The 16,751-nt window shown below is 35.6% G+C and overlaps 1 protein-coding gene across 1 annotated transcript in view; it reads left to right on the top strand.

Moving 5' to 3' along the window:
- Positions 1–8,039: 8,039 nt before the first annotated feature.
- Positions 8,040–16,751, top strand: part of TMPRSS11A (transmembrane serine protease 11A) — a gene marked incomplete at its 5' end in the record, with an annotated part of 35,172 nt that continues 26,460 nt past the window's right edge. Inside the window, 2 exon segments of the mRNA XM_038555080.1 lie at positions 8,040–8,169; positions 10,053–10,207. Of these exon segments, the coding sequence (XP_038411008.1) occupies positions 8,040–8,169; positions 10,053–10,207 (285 nt within the window).

The raw sequence follows: 16,751 nt of genomic DNA, 5'->3' as shown, positions 1-16,751 counted from the left end.
TATTGGTCTGTAATTCTTTTTAATGGTCTCTTTGATTTTGGAATCAAGGTAATGCTGACCTTATAGAAAAAGTTTTCCTTCCATTTCTATTTTTTGGAACAGTTTGGGAAGAATAGGTATTAATTCTTCTTTAAATGTCTGACAGAATTCCCCTGGGAAGCCATCTGGCCCTGGACTTTTGTTTGTTGGGAGATTTTAGATTTCTGATTCAATTTCTTTGCTGATTATGGGTCTATTCAAATTTTCTATTTCCTCCTTTTTCAGTTTTGGTAGTTTGTATGTTTCTAGGAATTTATCAATTTTTTCAGATTGCCCAATTTGTTGGCATATAATTTTTCATAATATTCTTTTATACATTGTTTGTATTTCTGTGGTGTTGGTTGTGATATCTCCTTTTCATTTGTGATTTTATTTATTTGGATCCTTTCTCTTTTCTTTTTGATAAGTCTGGCTAGAGTTTATCAATTTTATTAATTCTGTCAAAGAACCAACTCCTAGTTTCACTGATCTGTCTATTGGGCTTTTTGTCTGTTTCTATATCATTTATTTCTGCTTTACTGTTTATTATTTCCCTTCTTCTGCTGGCATTAGGCTTTATTTCCTATTCCTTTCTAGGTCTTTTAGGTGTAAGGTTAGACTGTGCATTTGAGACTTTTCTTGCTTCTTGAGGTAGGCCTGTATTGCAATATACTTCCCTCTAATGACCACTTTTACTGGATTGCAAAGGTTTTGAACTGTAATTGTTTTCATTTGCATTTTCTTCTATGTATTCTTTTTCTTCTTTAATTTCCTGGTTAACCCATTCATTCCTTAGTAGGATGTTCTTTAACCTCCATATATTTGAGGTCTTTCCAAATGTTTTCTTGTGGTTGACTTCAAATTTCATAACGTTGTATTATGAAAATATGCATGATATGATCTCTATGTTTTTGTGCTTGTTGAGGCCTGATTTGTGATGCAGTATGTGATCTATTCTGGAGAATGTTCCATGTGCACTTGAAAAGAATGTGTATTCTGCTGCTTTAGGATGAAACATTCTGAATATATCTGTGAAATCCATCAGGTTCAGTGTGTCATTCAAAGCCATTGGTTTTCTATTAATTTTCTGCTTACATGATCTGTCCATTTATGTAAGTGGGGTATTAAAATCCCTGACAATAAGTTTCTTTATGTTTATTATTAATTGATTTATATATTTGGGCGCTTCCAAGTTGGCGGCATAAATATTTATAATTGTTAGAGCTTCATTCCTGTTGGATAGATCCTCTTGTTATAATATAGTACTCTTCATCTCTTTTTAAAATCCAGCTTGTCTTATGTGTGTGGTTATGCTGACTTTCATTTAACTCCATTAACTCTATTAGCATGATAAATGGTTCTCCAACCTCTTTCTTTCAATCTGTAGGTGCCTTTAGGTCTAAAATGAGTCTCTTGTAGGAAGCATATTGATGGATCTTGTTTGTTTGTTTGTTTGTTTGTTTTATCCATTCTGATACACTGTGTCTTGATTGGAGCATTTAGTTCATTTACATTCAGAGAGAGTATTGATAGATATGAATTTAGTGCCATTATATTACCTGTAGAGTTGGTGTTTCTGGAGATTTTCTCTATTCCTTTCTAGTCTTTGTTGCTTTTAGTCTTAATTTCTCACTCAAGGGGTCCCTTTAAATATTTCCTGCAGGGCTGGTTTAGTGTCACAAACTCCTTTAACTTTTGTTTGTCTTGGAAACTCTTCATCTCTCCTTCTATTCTGAATGACAGCCTTGCTGGATAGAGTATTCTTGGCTACATATTTTTATCATTCAGCATGTTGAATATATCATGCCACTCTCTTCTGGCCTGTCAAGTTCCTGTTGAAAGATCTGCTGCTAACCTTATTTGTCTTCCCTTGTGGGTTAGGGTTTCTTTTCTCTTGCCGCTTTCAGGATTCTTTCCTTATCACTGTATTTTGCAAATTGTACTACAATATGTCTTGGTGTTGGCCTGATTTTATTGATTTGATGAGTTCTCTGTATCACCTGTATTTGGATATCTGTTTTATTCCCCAGGTTAGGGAAGTTTTCGGCTATAATTTGCTCAAATAAGCCTTCTGTCCTTTTTCCCTCTCCTCTTCTTCTAGGACTCCTATGATACACATGTAATTACACTTTATGAAGTCACTGATTTCTCTAAGTCTATCTTTGTGATCCAATATTTTTCTTTCCTCTTCTTTTCACCTTCATTTTTTCCATAATTTTATCTTCTATATCACTTATTCATTCATCTGTTTCTTCAGTCCTTGCAGTCATTACGTCAAGTTGGTTATAGCATGTTTTATTTTGGCCTGACTAGTTTTTAAGTGTTTTATCTCTGTGGTAAGGTACTCCTTGGTGTCTCCTATGCTTTTCTCAAGCCCAGCTAGTATCCTTATGATTGTTGTTTTAAATTCCAGTCAGGCATAGTCTTCTGTATGTTGGAAAGCCTGTTATGTTTCCTGCTTCTGAGAGTAATGGCTGTATTAAGAAGAGATCATATACTGTCCAGGATCTGGTTCTTCAAGGAAGTGTTTCTGGTGTGTGCTGTGTACAATCTGCTGTTGTGTTTTGGGTGCTTTTTTCCTCAGGTCAGGCCTATGCAGAGTTTCTCCTTGTCTACATGAGGAGTGTTTGGATCTTGTCCACTGTGTGGCAAGTTTTAACTAGGTGTCTTTTGCTTGTTAAAAGGATCTAGGTCCTATTTCCCCTAGAGGTGAAACTCTGCAGTACTCTATAGTCAGTAGACTTGGTGAGTGCTGATAGGGGCAGGTGAGCCACTGTTGTGCTATGTGGTCTTCTGGGGGAGGGGTCTCTGGTGCTCTGACTCTCAGGCACACTTGCCCTAATTTAGAAACATCTGCAGAGCACAGAGGCATGGGGCTTAGTGAAAGTGGCCCAAGTCTCTACTGTGGGTGCTATGCTGCTCATTGAAGTCCTTCCATGCTAATGGGGTGTGGGGGAAAATGGCATCAGCCTGCTCTCTAATGCCCGGAGTGAGTTCATGCTGGCTGCTATTCAGAAAGCCCTCATAGAAGAGCTACCAATCTTCCCTTGTGTGTCCCAGAATCCCTCCGATCCTTGCCTTCATCTTGTCTGTGTCTGAGCTGTCTGCCCATCTGGCAGTACAGTGCTCCTGTATTTTCTCTCAGGCACAACAGCTGGGCTTCCAAACTCCAAGTTTTAGGGATCCAGTGTGACAAGGACCTGAACTTAGCCTCTGGGGGAAGGTCTTGCCACAATATGTCTGGCGCTGATTGTCCCAGATGGGCAGTTGCAAGAACATGCAGAGGTGTAGAGTTTATGTTAAAGCACAGCAAAAGCCAATGTCCAGATTAGTTGCCCTTAGCAGGCATCTCTGCTCATATGTTAATGAACAGGGCAGCTCAATGGTGCCTGCCAGCTGTTTTGTCCCCTGAAAGGCAGTGCCACCTCTCCCAAATACACTCCAAGAAGGGGAACTATCTCTCCCAGTGCCACCCAGGGGATCCTCAGAGCACACTCTCTGCTCCTGAGCCTCTACCCTTCTTTTCCACAGGAGCACCTGTAAGCTCACAGCTCTGTCTGGTGATGGCATGGACTTCTAAAACTTCAGTCTTTGTGCTCCACTGCTTGTAAAAACTTGCAGTAATCAGGCTTTATTGTTTTCCCCATCAATGGTTTTGGGGAAGTGTTTTTCTTGGGCAATGCCCTTCTCTGTTCCCCACTTCTTCAGTCTCTCTCTCTCCCTTCTTCCACATCAGGGTTTCCTCTCCTCCACAGCATTAGTGATTATTTTCTCCTCCAAATCAGGTCTCTGCATCTCCTACCTTCCATGATGTGGCCTCTCTTCTCCCTCTAATTGCAGTTTGTTTTCTCATTCCTCAGTTTATTTCCTGAGTGTTCAAAATGATTTGATATTCATCTAGCTGTGTTTGATGGACAAGGCAAGCATAGGGTTCTCTTACTACTCCACCATCTTAACTCCTCTCCCTTGTTTTTCTTTTTATAACCTCCAGACAAGCATTCCATGAGCATCACAGTGGTATAAATACATCTAGAGCTATGTTTTCTAAACTATTCTGTGGAACATCAGAATCCCACAAGATATCAGTAGATATTGTGCTGTTTTAAAAAGTATATTTGAAAAACTTTCATTTCAGTCCAATTTGATAACAGTTTTCAAGTATTTACTAAGAGTCAGATGATGTATACAGCACTGGGGTTGCATCCGTGAACAGATTAGAATATATACAAAACCAAGAGAAATATAGTGTTCACCTATACCTCCATTTAAAACCAGATTCTGAGACTTCTAGAAGTGAGGATTCTATCTAACTTCATTTAACCCATTTTTTCCAAACCTATTTGAATATGCTCTCTCTGGATGCTATACAGATTTCTATTTTTATGAATTCATAATATTTCCAGCTGTGAAAAAATTTTAAATGGATCCCTAAGATTCCCATCTCCTGGTGTACACATTTCTTCTCCCAATTATTCAAGTACTTATTTATGTGCTGTTGTAAGGGAATTTTACAGATATACTTAAGGTCTCAAATCAGTGAACTTTAAGATGGGGAGATTATCCTTGGTGGGCCTATTCTAATCATGTGACACCTTTGGAAAGAACTAAGCTCTACCTGGAGAAAGAGAGATTCAAGAGAGATTTGTTAGGAGGGTGATTCTCCACTGCTGGCTATAGAGATGGAATGGGCCACGTGCAAAGAATGGGGATGGAATTTAGGAGCTGAAAGAGAGGTCTGCGACAGCCAGCAAAAAAACAGGGACCCCAGTTCAGCTTCAAGGAACTGAGCTCTGGGGTGCCTCGGTGGTTTAGTCAGTTGGGCACCTGACTCTTTTGGTTCACATCACGATCAGATGGTAAGATCGAACCCTAAGTTGGGCTCCCTGCTTAGCTCAGAGTCTACTTGAGATTCTCTCTCTCCCTCTCCCTTTGCCTCTCCCCCTGCTCACACACACTCACTCTCTAAAATAAATGGATACATACATACATACAATCTTCAAAGAACTGAGCTCTGCCTATAACCTAAGTGAGCTTAGGAGATGATCACTACTGTCAGATAAGAAAGCTGCTTCAACCAACAACTTGATTTCAACTTAAGAGATCCTGAGCAGAGAACTCAGACATGACACAGACAGAATTGTGAACTAATAAGTGGTATTTGCTTTATGGTGCTAACTTTGGTAATTTGTGGCAATTGAAAATTGATACACTAGTGTTTGTTTTATGGTGCAAGTAAAGCAGGAAGAAAAAATGTATGAACACCACGGTTCATTGCATCTCTACTTAAAATTAGGCTAGATTTCCAAGGCTTTACTAAGCCTATTTCTTTTCAAATCTGAAGTGACATGCACATTACTAGCAGGACCTCTCCAGAATGGAAAGTCAATGATGCATGTTTGCTTTCATGCATTTCTTATTTGTATTCATAAAAGTGACTCTGAGTTGAAAGTTTATTCATATAAGGATTAAGTAGCTGCAGCTTTGTCTCATGGCTCCTGAAGCTTTTGTAATTTGCTATTGTACATCTGTTATTCCCCAGACATTTTCTCAAAGGAAGAAACATCTTAATACCCCCATTCATTAGTCATCATTCCCCAGACTCCAAGGAGTCTGCAACTCCTTGTATGGGATTTATAGATATGACTGCCACAGCACTTGAAGCAGTGTGTCATTGATTATTGAACCACTCTTCTGCTAAGAGTCTCACCGTTCAGTCTGTAACAGTGTGAGTTTGTGTACATCTCAGTAGTAGGATATGATCTTCCTGTCACTGATTTTCTTCATTTGTCCTACTCAGAGGAACTCTGCTGTGATGGGAAGATAGATTTCAAAGCTTGTAAATCTCCTTAAATTCTAGCTTTTCTTCTTTGTTTTTGTGTTTGAATGACTTAGAGACATACTAAGATTCTCTGAGAAAAGGAATGTTCAAATAAATGAAGAATGAATAAATGAGTGAATAGATGAATGTATGAATAATAAATCAATTTAAGAATTTTAATGTGCATTCAGTGGAAAAGCAATCTGGATCTGAAAAAAAAAAAAAAATAGTGCCCTAACGTTAGAAGACATGAGTTTGAGATGACTGCTGTTATATCAGAGAAGTCATTTAATCATCTCCAGGCTCAGTTTCCTCACCTGGAAAATGTGCTGAATTTTACCAAGTAGCCTCTAAGTTATCCTTCCCTTCTGATTTTAGATTTTAAGCTATTTAAGAGGCAGTAATATTATACTACATGGAGCTTATGTTTGTTATTATATTCTGGCACTTTAGCTTTTGTCCATTGGAAGACATGCTGCCTTTCCATAGTCAGTTGTCTAGGTTCTTTTTAATCAGTCAATGCACACATTTTCAATATTTCCTATACTCAACAGAATTCAGATCTCTCAAGTTCCACTAGATTTATTAGGCAAATGTATTACTTTGGCCAAAACTATCATCTTCTTAAGTATTTAGGTCCATACACTGAATCTTTTGTGCTTGGATTTACATATAAAATATATTTATGTTCAAAAGAAAAAATTCCTATAAATCAACTAATATCTATTTAAAATTACATTCAGTGCAAAACATTGCACTAAACCTTGTGAGGAAATATAAAAAATACTTTCTACCCCCAAAGCTAAATGAAAGGGATAAATAAAGCTGACTACAATGGCAAATTGCAGAGAAGGTGCACTACAAAATGAGTTAGATGACCAGGACCCATCCTCTCAGTCTCTGTTATTTCATATGTAAAGCTGGTATAATATCTTCCTCTCATGGATTTATAAAATTCCCACTCTTTACCAGGTATCTTATTAAATGTTGATGATAAAAATATGAACAACGCTAGTCTAGCCCATTAAGGAGTTCACAGTTAAGTTTAGATTAATATACATGCAAACAAATACTTGACACAATGTCATTAGCAGTATTGTTAATCATATGGTTCTAGAAAAAAAAAAAAAGCAACGAGTTATTTTTTTCCTCCTAAATTGTGGGAATTTCCTCTAACCTTCATGTGATAAAAATATAATATATATATACCATCCCATTTGAAGTAGTCTTGTCAAATGAATTTAACTAAAATCTAATCAAGTCTTTAGATATTTTTAACCTTACAGTAAGTGAGAGGGATAGATGAAAGAATTAGTGAAACTGTAAGAAAGCACTGAGACAAGCAATAAGGTGGGGTGTTCTAAAAGACGACTGGTTTGATGTCTACAATTCAATGTCATTAAAAATAAAAGGAAGCAGGACTCTTCTTTTAGACTGAAAGACTTAGAAGATATAACAATCAAATATACTACATTGTTCTTGATAATGTCCTGATTTGTACAAACCATTATTAAATATAATGCAGATAATAGAGTGAGTTTGAAGATGGACTGGATAGTGGGAGATACTGAAGAAATATTGTTAATTTTTAGGAGTGTTATAGTATTGTGGTTATGTGGGAAAAACTCGGTTTATAATAGTGATTTAGTGAAAAATCATAATGTCCTATTTCACATTAAAATATGGCAGCAAAATGAATGAAGCAAAATGGCAAAAATATTAACAATTGAAAAATGATGTGATAAATACAAGGGTGTTCTACTCTACCACTCTAAATTTCTATGTGTCTGAAATATTTCGTAATAAAGACTTAAAAGACAAAAAGTAAATGGGATATTAGATTTGAAATCACTTTGTAAACTCTAAAAGGATAGATAGAGAAAAGAGAGAAAAAAAGGAGGAAGAAGGAATGGTGTTTTTTCAAGCATGTGTGCTACTTTGGACCACACTGCTAAGAGAAGTCAGACCTGGCCACCACAGAGAACCAGTGCCTCCAGAAATAGAAACCAGGAGCATAAAAATATCATGGATTCTCAGATCCTGATATTTTTAACACCTCTTTCACACCAAGATGACCTTGATGAAAATTGAAGACAAATGTCTTCTTGCTGGGAAAGGCAGACCAAAGCAACCTAATTTTATCCAAAAGAGAACCAGAAAGCCTTTAACTGTTGAAATGTAAGAGTAACTGGTGACTTTTCTTTTTCGCAGAACAGTAGGATTTCGCACCCAAAATAGAGATTTGAAACCATGGATGATTGCCCTTCTTGCTGTGTTATTACTGACAGTGGTGGCAGTAACCATTGGTCTTCTGGCTCACTTGTTAGTCTCTGGTATGTAAAAATTATGGATTCCACTCAGTCTGATTTCATTTTTCTGCAAACCTTCATTTGTACATCTGTATATGTAATTTCATCCCAAAACAGATTTGTACTTACCAACAAATGCCCCCATTTAGAATTTTTTAAATTTATTCAACCATTTTATCAATAAATAATTACTGACCGCCTATTATATATGAGTACCTTTCTGGATGACTCAGGACACAGTATTAAGTAAAGCAGACCAGGTACCTATCTACCTAGAGCTCACAACTTAGTATCCTTTTGCGCCTCTACACAAAAGATCAAAAATAGTAACTGAAATTTACTAGCAATCATAATAAAGAACTCTAGTCACTCAAGTGAATAACTCTGATAAATTAGTTATTAAAATTGGCTCATTCACTCATCATTCTATCCACCAACATTGCAAAGGCAAAAGAAAAACATGTCTAATGAAATAATGAATTTTGAAATTAGTAAACTATAGATATGATAGAATTTTGCTACTTATTTTTAGAGAAAATTTTATTCTTTCCAAAATGATATTCAGCTATTTTTAAAAATTGTGTAAATAAATAAATAAAATTAGCATATTTATAATCATGTAAATACTGCATGTCAGAATTCTTTTTTTTTTTCAGAATTCTTTCTAAAATTGCATCTTTCTCTGCACAGACTGCAAACCATTAGTATTTTTTGACAAATCTCCATAGCGCCACTCACACAGATGTATATGATAAAACAACTAGCTCAGGCTGCTTACTTGAATGGTTTCATCTATTGTCATCTTCCTCAGACTTGATGTGGAGTGATGAAGACTCCATTAGGAGCTTTCAAGGTTTTAAGAACACGGTTCTGGGCTTCCTATGACAATCCCACCAATGGCCAAAGACTCTTAGGTCAGTTAATTTGATTGCACAAAAACCCCTTTATTATGACTATAAGGTTTGATAACAATATGGATTGCATAGGTAAGTATCAGGGGGATCAAAAAAGCACTACAGAGTCTGGAGATGTCCCACACAGATGTACCATCCTGAGATCCCTCCTTCTTTCCTAGGTCCATAGCTGGGAAATTCATTTTATCTTCCCTGACTCAGGCTCCCCTGGGAGAGATACTGTTCTGTGGTTGCTTCATTCTTCATCTTTCTCTATATTTAACTCTTTGTAGCTTTCTTGTCCACCCGCCTCCCCAAGGCCATACTCCTAAGATTACGAGATTTCCCAGGAGTCTCCACTGCTCTCTGTTTTCTTACCTTTCCCAGTAGTCAAGCAGAGATCTGATTGTTTCACCCCAATTACACAATGTTCTTACCTCTCACCTTAAACAGGTTGTTTCCCTTTCTTTTCCTGTCTTTCTTATTGGGCCTGGCTCTCCCATTACAAATCAAAATTCACAAGGACACTCATTACTACTACTTCCAGTTGATTATAAGGTGGTATACATTTCATTGTCCATCAGCAAGGGACATAATAAGAATTAATTGAATTAATTGTTCCAGCTCTAGAACCACACTGTCTAGGTTTAAACTCAGGCAACTTACTAGTTATTATAGCATAGAGCAAGTTACTTAACACCTCTGAGTCTCACTTAACTTCATCTGTGAAATGGAGGTAACACCAATCTTAGAGAGCTAGAGTGAGTACCAAATAAATTAATACATGTAAAATACCCAGAATAGTGTTTGACAACATGGTAGACACTCAATAAATATCAGCTATTATTAACATAAAACATTAATTATCATTTTCATTAGTAGTATTACGAAAGTAAATTTTTAAAAATCTCAGTAATAATTTAACACTTTATGTTAGCCCCATTATATTTGTGCCTTAGATCCTGAAAGCTATTCCCATATCATGTGATTTCTTACTTTTCCTTGGTATCACAGGCCAGAAAATGGAGTATTATCATGGCACCTTTAAAATTTCAGATCTACAAGTTAATAGTCATTCTGAACAAAACAGCACATACCAACTTAAGGACTTACGGGAGATGAGCGAGAATATGGTAAGCCAAATGATATCCTTTCTGTTGTAAAATAATGTAGATGGAAGGGATTTGTGGATCATTTCACTCAATATTTCTCAATAGATGATCTTCTGACCATTTGCATCCAAATCACCTTGAAGGTTCCTAAGCCCCCACTCCAGACCACTGAATCAGTATCTAATGGGATGGGTAGGCAGGGATGGGGAGTAAAGGAATTTGCATTCTAACAAATAGCAATTCTGATAAACCACTCTTTCTAACTCAAACTCCTCATTTGAAGGTGAGAGAACTGAGGCCAACTGTATCCCAGCTTATGGCTTCCCCCATTGCCCCATAATATCATCCAAATGGTAGAGTTTAACCATATCAGAAGTGGTTATTTGTAAAACCACATGACTTATTTGTAGGATCCCATTTTAAGATCTAAAATATTTTTAAAATATATGAGAGAAAGAAAGATAATCACAAGTATTCATTTTATCTCACAGACATGCTAATAAGGATAAAATACCCATACCTATTGCATAATATTCTAATGCAATGCTAATAAATTTGTTAAAACTAAATACAAGACTACCCCCAAAAAGGAAAAAGTAAATTCAGTTATATAATAGTTCTGCTCAGGATGCTTGTGAACCATCACTCAAAAACTAAGCTCAATTTAACTCCTTTGACAAGAAAGCACAGGAATACAGTTATTTCAAAAGGGTGAGAATGGCAGGTGTATTGGTTTTAGTAGTCAAAGAATCTTTTTAGTTCAAAACATTTCCTTTCTTTCTCTAATCAATTTTCATGTTTTCAAATCACCATCTGATCTTTACCCTTATGCATACTCAATTGCCCATAATTGCAATAATATCGAGTTATAACCTATAATTTCAGTTCTCACTAAATCATACGGTTGTGTTCCATCTTGCAGTCTTGTCCCCCCAAATATTAATTAATGTTCATAAGCTGAAATATATCCTCCATTCTTTCATATCCACAGCACCTTAGAAAACAGCATTTGCAATCATTTCTTGAGGAATGCCAAAAAAACCTTGGATACATACCCTAGTACTTCCTTTATTCCTCTAATCCTGAGTGACTACACAACTTCTTCAATGTAAAAGCAGTAATAAAAAATCTGTCTTTGATATACAAAGTCTTTGAACTTGAGAAACATTTATAATAAATCAAGAAAGTTTAAAATCTGTTTTCTTTACATTTTATAGTCAACACTGCTGTTGTTTTAGGCTAATCAAGACACTGTCTTTTGCTTTTGTTTCTTTTGCCTTCGTGGATGTATCTTTCAAGAAGTTACTGTGGCTGAGTTCAAAAAGGCTGTTTCCTGTGTTCTCCTCTAGGATTTTGATGGAATCTTGTCTCACATTTAGATCTTTCATGTCCGCACATCTTTGCCAGTGCTTGGTATTATCTGGCTTGTTGATTTCTGCCGGCCTAACAAGCAAGAAGTTATATTGTATTTATGATTTAATTTACATTTTTCTAATTACTAATGAGTTTGTGCACTACTAAATATACTTGATAGCCCTTTGAGTTTTCATTTTTATAAATTGCCTATATCTAGGCTTTATCTGTTTCTCTATTAGAGTTATTTTTTTACTTGTTATTTTTCAGGAGTTCCTTATATTTCCTAGATGTGAACAGTTTGCTGGTTGTAGAAACTACAATTATCCATTCTGTTTTCTATTAATTTGGACCGTGTTATCCTTCATGATATAGAAATCCATAATTTTGAAATAATCATCTTCATCAATTTTCTTTGCTTTCAATGTATCTAAAGTCCACCTTTAAAAAAAAATAAAGTCCACCTTTGTGTATAATGTTAGGTAGGGACCCATGTTTTATTTTCCATGTAAGTGAGCTACTTTTCTCAATTTAACTAAACAGCCTTCCTTCCCAATATATGGTATGATTGTTCAGCTCTTTACATTTCTTTGCACTTGAGTCTTGCAGAAAAGGAAACATGATCTATCTCCTCAAATTGCTTCCAATCTCTTTGGAGAGATGAGAGTGACACACCTGAAACTGAACAGCATGACATAATTAAGGACTAAATTGTATGTTGAGGACCTTAAGTGCAGAATAACTTCAAAGAAAGGGAAGTTCAACTAGGTTTGCCATAGTCAAGAAAGGCTTTGTATTATTTAGCCCTGTTTAAATGAGACAGGTATCCTTTTTCCTCCACTCACCCAGTCACCTTTAGAAGAACTACACAAAAGGTTCATGCCTCATCCTGAGCCACTCCTGTTTATTGTTGCTAAAATCCCAATGAATAAAACCCAGATTCCTGTCTCTGCCCTATATGAGTGCTAATTAGACAGCCAAGAAAGACAGGTTGCAGGTCCTGTTCTTCCTCATAATTTGGGATTTACTGATTTGAAGGCAAACAGAGATGCAAAAGTAAATTGAGTTCATGTTCAGATACTGCTAAAAGAACCAGACACCAGTAATTCATGACACTCCCAAACAGGTAGTCATCTACTTTAATTATTATAAGTTTGGGTGGGGTCACTGGCTGAGATAGTACTTTATTTGAAGAAACATATTTCAGAAATATCAGGAAATATTTTTAAACTATAGGGTCATTACAAATGTGAAAGTTATAAGCTTGTAATATCAGAACAATAAGTAATATGTGTTGAGTGCCAAGTACTACATTGAGCATCTTATATATATATATTATTTTAGTTAATCCTCAAAAACAACTTTATGAGGTAGGTTCAATTAGTATCACAATTTTACAGATGAGAAAAATCAAGGTACTAAAAAGTTAATTTACTCAAGATCATACGGCTAGTAAATAACATTTAAGATTTGAGATTACATGTTCTTAATAAATTTCAGTCAATCCTAAAACTCATCTGTGTGATTTGACTCCTAACTACAATTCCACAAAATTCCAGATATCAAGTAATTATCCCTGGCACATTAGTCGCTTTCAATTACACTGTCAACATGGGCCAGTGACCATTGTTTGCATTAACAATACCAATAGTTGGGTATTTTCTTAAGGTTGTCTCTTCCAGAAAAATACTGCTCCTGTGCCCAAGGACACCAGAAAAGAGCCTAAAATGATTCTCAAAATATCCTTGATACTTTGTGTCTACAACTGTAGAAACAAGGAACTTGGAAACAAAGAGATGCAAGGACATAAACCAATTAGAAACATTCTCTAAAAGAATTAGAAGACAAAAGTAAGAGATCTGGCTCTGATCAACACTGAGTCAGGAAGTGTCTCTACCAAGAAAAGTCAACTGAGTCAAGACAAACAAACTTAGCAAAGGTGTTTGTCTTAAAGTTTGGAGTTGCATAAGGTAAGAGAAGTAAAAGATGTTCCATGCTTGGTGGAGGGCTGTGATCCTATGCCTAGAGAGAAGAAATTGGATTTGGAAGATTTGAGAGAAAACTAAGCAGACATTATCAGGAAACTTCACGTTCAGAGTTAGAAAAATTGGATGTAGAGTACGGCTGAGTCCTTACTTGAGAACATGGACTTAAATTTATTTTGTAATTAAAGATGAGGCATATCTGGAAGAGGAAGATGTGTATCACTGCACCTCTACCTTCAATGTGTTTAATGTGAATCCTGGAAGAAAAAGATAATTGTTGTATATTTCATGTCTAATCTGCAGTGTAACAGTGCAAAGGAGGCATGATTATCTACACTTTGCTGATAAGAGAATGAAACCTCTGAAATTAAGGTCCTCAGCCGGTAAATGACAGGGGGAGATGTGAAGCCATAGAGGCAATTTGAACATGTGCTCTTTTATTAAATTGTTCTACTTGTCAGGAAGGAGCTCAGCTAAGATAGGAAGCTCAGTTCTACATCAATTCTTCTTCCATTTAATATTTAAATTTATTTTTTTCCTATTTTTTTAATTTAAATTTTGTTAGTTAAAAATTACATATGTTAAAAAAATTACATATGTTGTGCTAGGTAACTTTTACGTAAGCAACATGCCAGATTTATTTATTATAAGTATGTCCTCCAGTTTCCTCATTTCCGGATATCGGCTTTGTGTTCAGCTTTATTGAGATAATTTAGAGGTAACATTGTGTTATTGTATGGTATAAAACATGTTGATTTGATATACTGCAAAATGATTATCACCGTAACACCTCCATCATGTCACATAATTACCCTTTCTTTTGTGGTGAGAACATTTCAGATCTTATTCTTTTAGCCACATGCAAGTGTATAACACACTACTATTAGCTATACTCCCCATATTGTACATTAGATCAGTTTGTACCCTTTGATCAACATTTTCCTGCTTCTCCCACACCCCTGCCCCCACCCCCAGCCTACTCTGTTTCCATGAATTCAGCTTTTTGGAGTCCACTTAAGTGATATCATACAGTATTTGTCTTTGTCTGATTTATTTCACTTAGCGTAATGCCCTTAAGTTCTAGCCATGTTGTCCCAAATAGCGGGATTTCCTTCCTTTTTGTGGCTGAATATTCCTGTGTGTGCATGCACATTTGTATACACACACACACACGCACACAGACACCACATCTTCTTTATCCATTTATCCATCCACAAACACTTAGGTTGTTTCCACATCTTAACTATGGTGAATTAATACCCTAATGAACATAGGAGTTCAGATACCTCTTCTGTATCCTCTTTTCATTTCTTTTGGATATATATACACAGAGGTGGGATAGCTAGCTCTTTATATACTTGGATATTAACCTTTTATCAGATACATGATTTGCAAATATTTTCTTGCATTCCTTAGGTTTCCTTTACATTCTGTTGGTGACTTCGTTTGATGTGCTGGAGCTTTTTAGTTTGATGGAGTCCCACATACTAATTTTTGCTTTTGTTGCTCGTGCTTTTAATGTCTTATTCAAATAACTGTCGCCACACCAACGCCAAGAAGCTTTTCCCCTATGATTTCTTCTATAAGTTTTATGGTTTCAGGTCTTATGTTTAAGTCTTTAATCCCTTTCGAATTATTTTTGAGATGGTGTATAGAGGCCCTATTTCATTCTTCTGTATGTGGTTTTCCGGCTTTTCAACACTATATATTGTAGAGATTACCCTTTCCTCATTGAGTATTCTTGGCTGCCTTGTTAAATATTAGCTGATCATATATGTGAAATCTTTAGGATTTTCTCTATATAAGATCGTAGATCTTCAAATAAAAATAACTTATTTCCTTCTGATTTGGATGCCTCTTATTTCTTTTTCCTGCTTAATTGCTCTGGCTAGAACTCCAGTAACATGTTGAATAGGAGTGGTGAAAGTAGGCACCCTAAGGGTTCTGTTCCTGATTTTAGAGAGGAAGATTTCAACGTTTCCCTGTGAAATATTATATAAGCTATGATCTGTGGGCTTTCCATAGATGGCCTTTATTATGTTGAGGTTTGTTCTTTCTATATACAATTTGTTGAGCATTTTTTATCATAAAATGATGTTGTATTTGTCAAATGATCTTTCTGCACCTATTGAGATAATCATATGATTTTTATCTTTCATTCTATGAATGTGGGTGTCACATTTATTGGTTTGTGTATGTTGAAGCATCCTTGTACCTCAGGAATAAATACTACTTGATCATAATGTATCATCCCTTTAATATATTGTTGAATATGATTTGCTAATTTTGTTGAGAATTTATGCATCTATGTTCATCAGAGATTTTAATCTGTAGTTTTCTTGTGTCATTATCTGGCTTTGGTATCAAGTATTTGGAAGCTTTATCCAAGTATTTGGAAGTATTTGGAAGCTTTCCTTCTTCAATTTTTTGGAAGAGTTTGAGAAGAACTAGTGTTAATTTTCTTTAGGTATTTGGTAGCATTCACTAGTGAAACCATTGTCTTGGGTTTTTCTGTACTGGGAGGTTTTGATTACTGATTCAACCTCCTTACTCCTTATTGATCTGTTCAGATTTTCTATTTCTTCATGACTTAATCTTGGTAGGTTGTATGTTTCCAGGAGTTTATCCATCTTTTAGGTTATCCAATTTTTAGTATATAATTATTCACAGTAGTCTCTTATGATCGTTTGTATTTCTGTAGTATCTGTTATAATATTCCTTCTTTCATTTTCTGATTTTGAGTCTTCTCCCTCTCTTAGTTTAGCCAAAGGTTTGTCAATTTTGTTTACCTTTCCATAAAACCAACCTTAGTTTTGTTGGTCTTTTCTCTTGTCTGTTAGTCTTTCATTTATTTCTGCTTTAACCTTTGTTATTTCCTTCTTTCTGCTAACTCTGGGCTTTGTGTTTTCTTCTACTTCTTTTTTAAAATTTTAATTCCACTATTGTTAACATAGTGTTATATAAGTTTCAGGTGCATAATAGTTTTTCTTCTTTTCTAATTCTTTGAGGTGTGAAGTTCGTTGTTTATTTAAGATCTTTCCTTTTTCTCAATATAGGTATTTATCACCATGAACTTATATCTTAGAGCTGTTTTGGTTCAAACATAGTTTTGGCATATGTTTCCATTTTCATTTGTTTCAAGATTATTTATTTTCCTTTTGGTTTCTCCTCTGACCCATTGGTTGCTCAGAAGTGTATTGCTTAATTTGTGAATTTTCTGGCTTTCCTCCAGTTACTAGCTTCTAGTTTCATACCATTGTAGT

Source organism: Canis lupus, chromosome 13, assembly GCF_011100685.1.
Source record: "Canis lupus familiaris isolate Mischka breed German Shepherd chromosome 13, alternate assembly UU_Cfam_GSD_1.0, whole genome shotgun sequence".
Taxonomy (NCBI): Eukaryota; Metazoa; Chordata; class Mammalia; order Carnivora; family Canidae; genus Canis; species Canis lupus.
The sequence above is the reverse complement of the archived record's forward strand: the minus strand, read 5'-3'. Positions and strand labels throughout refer to the sequence as shown.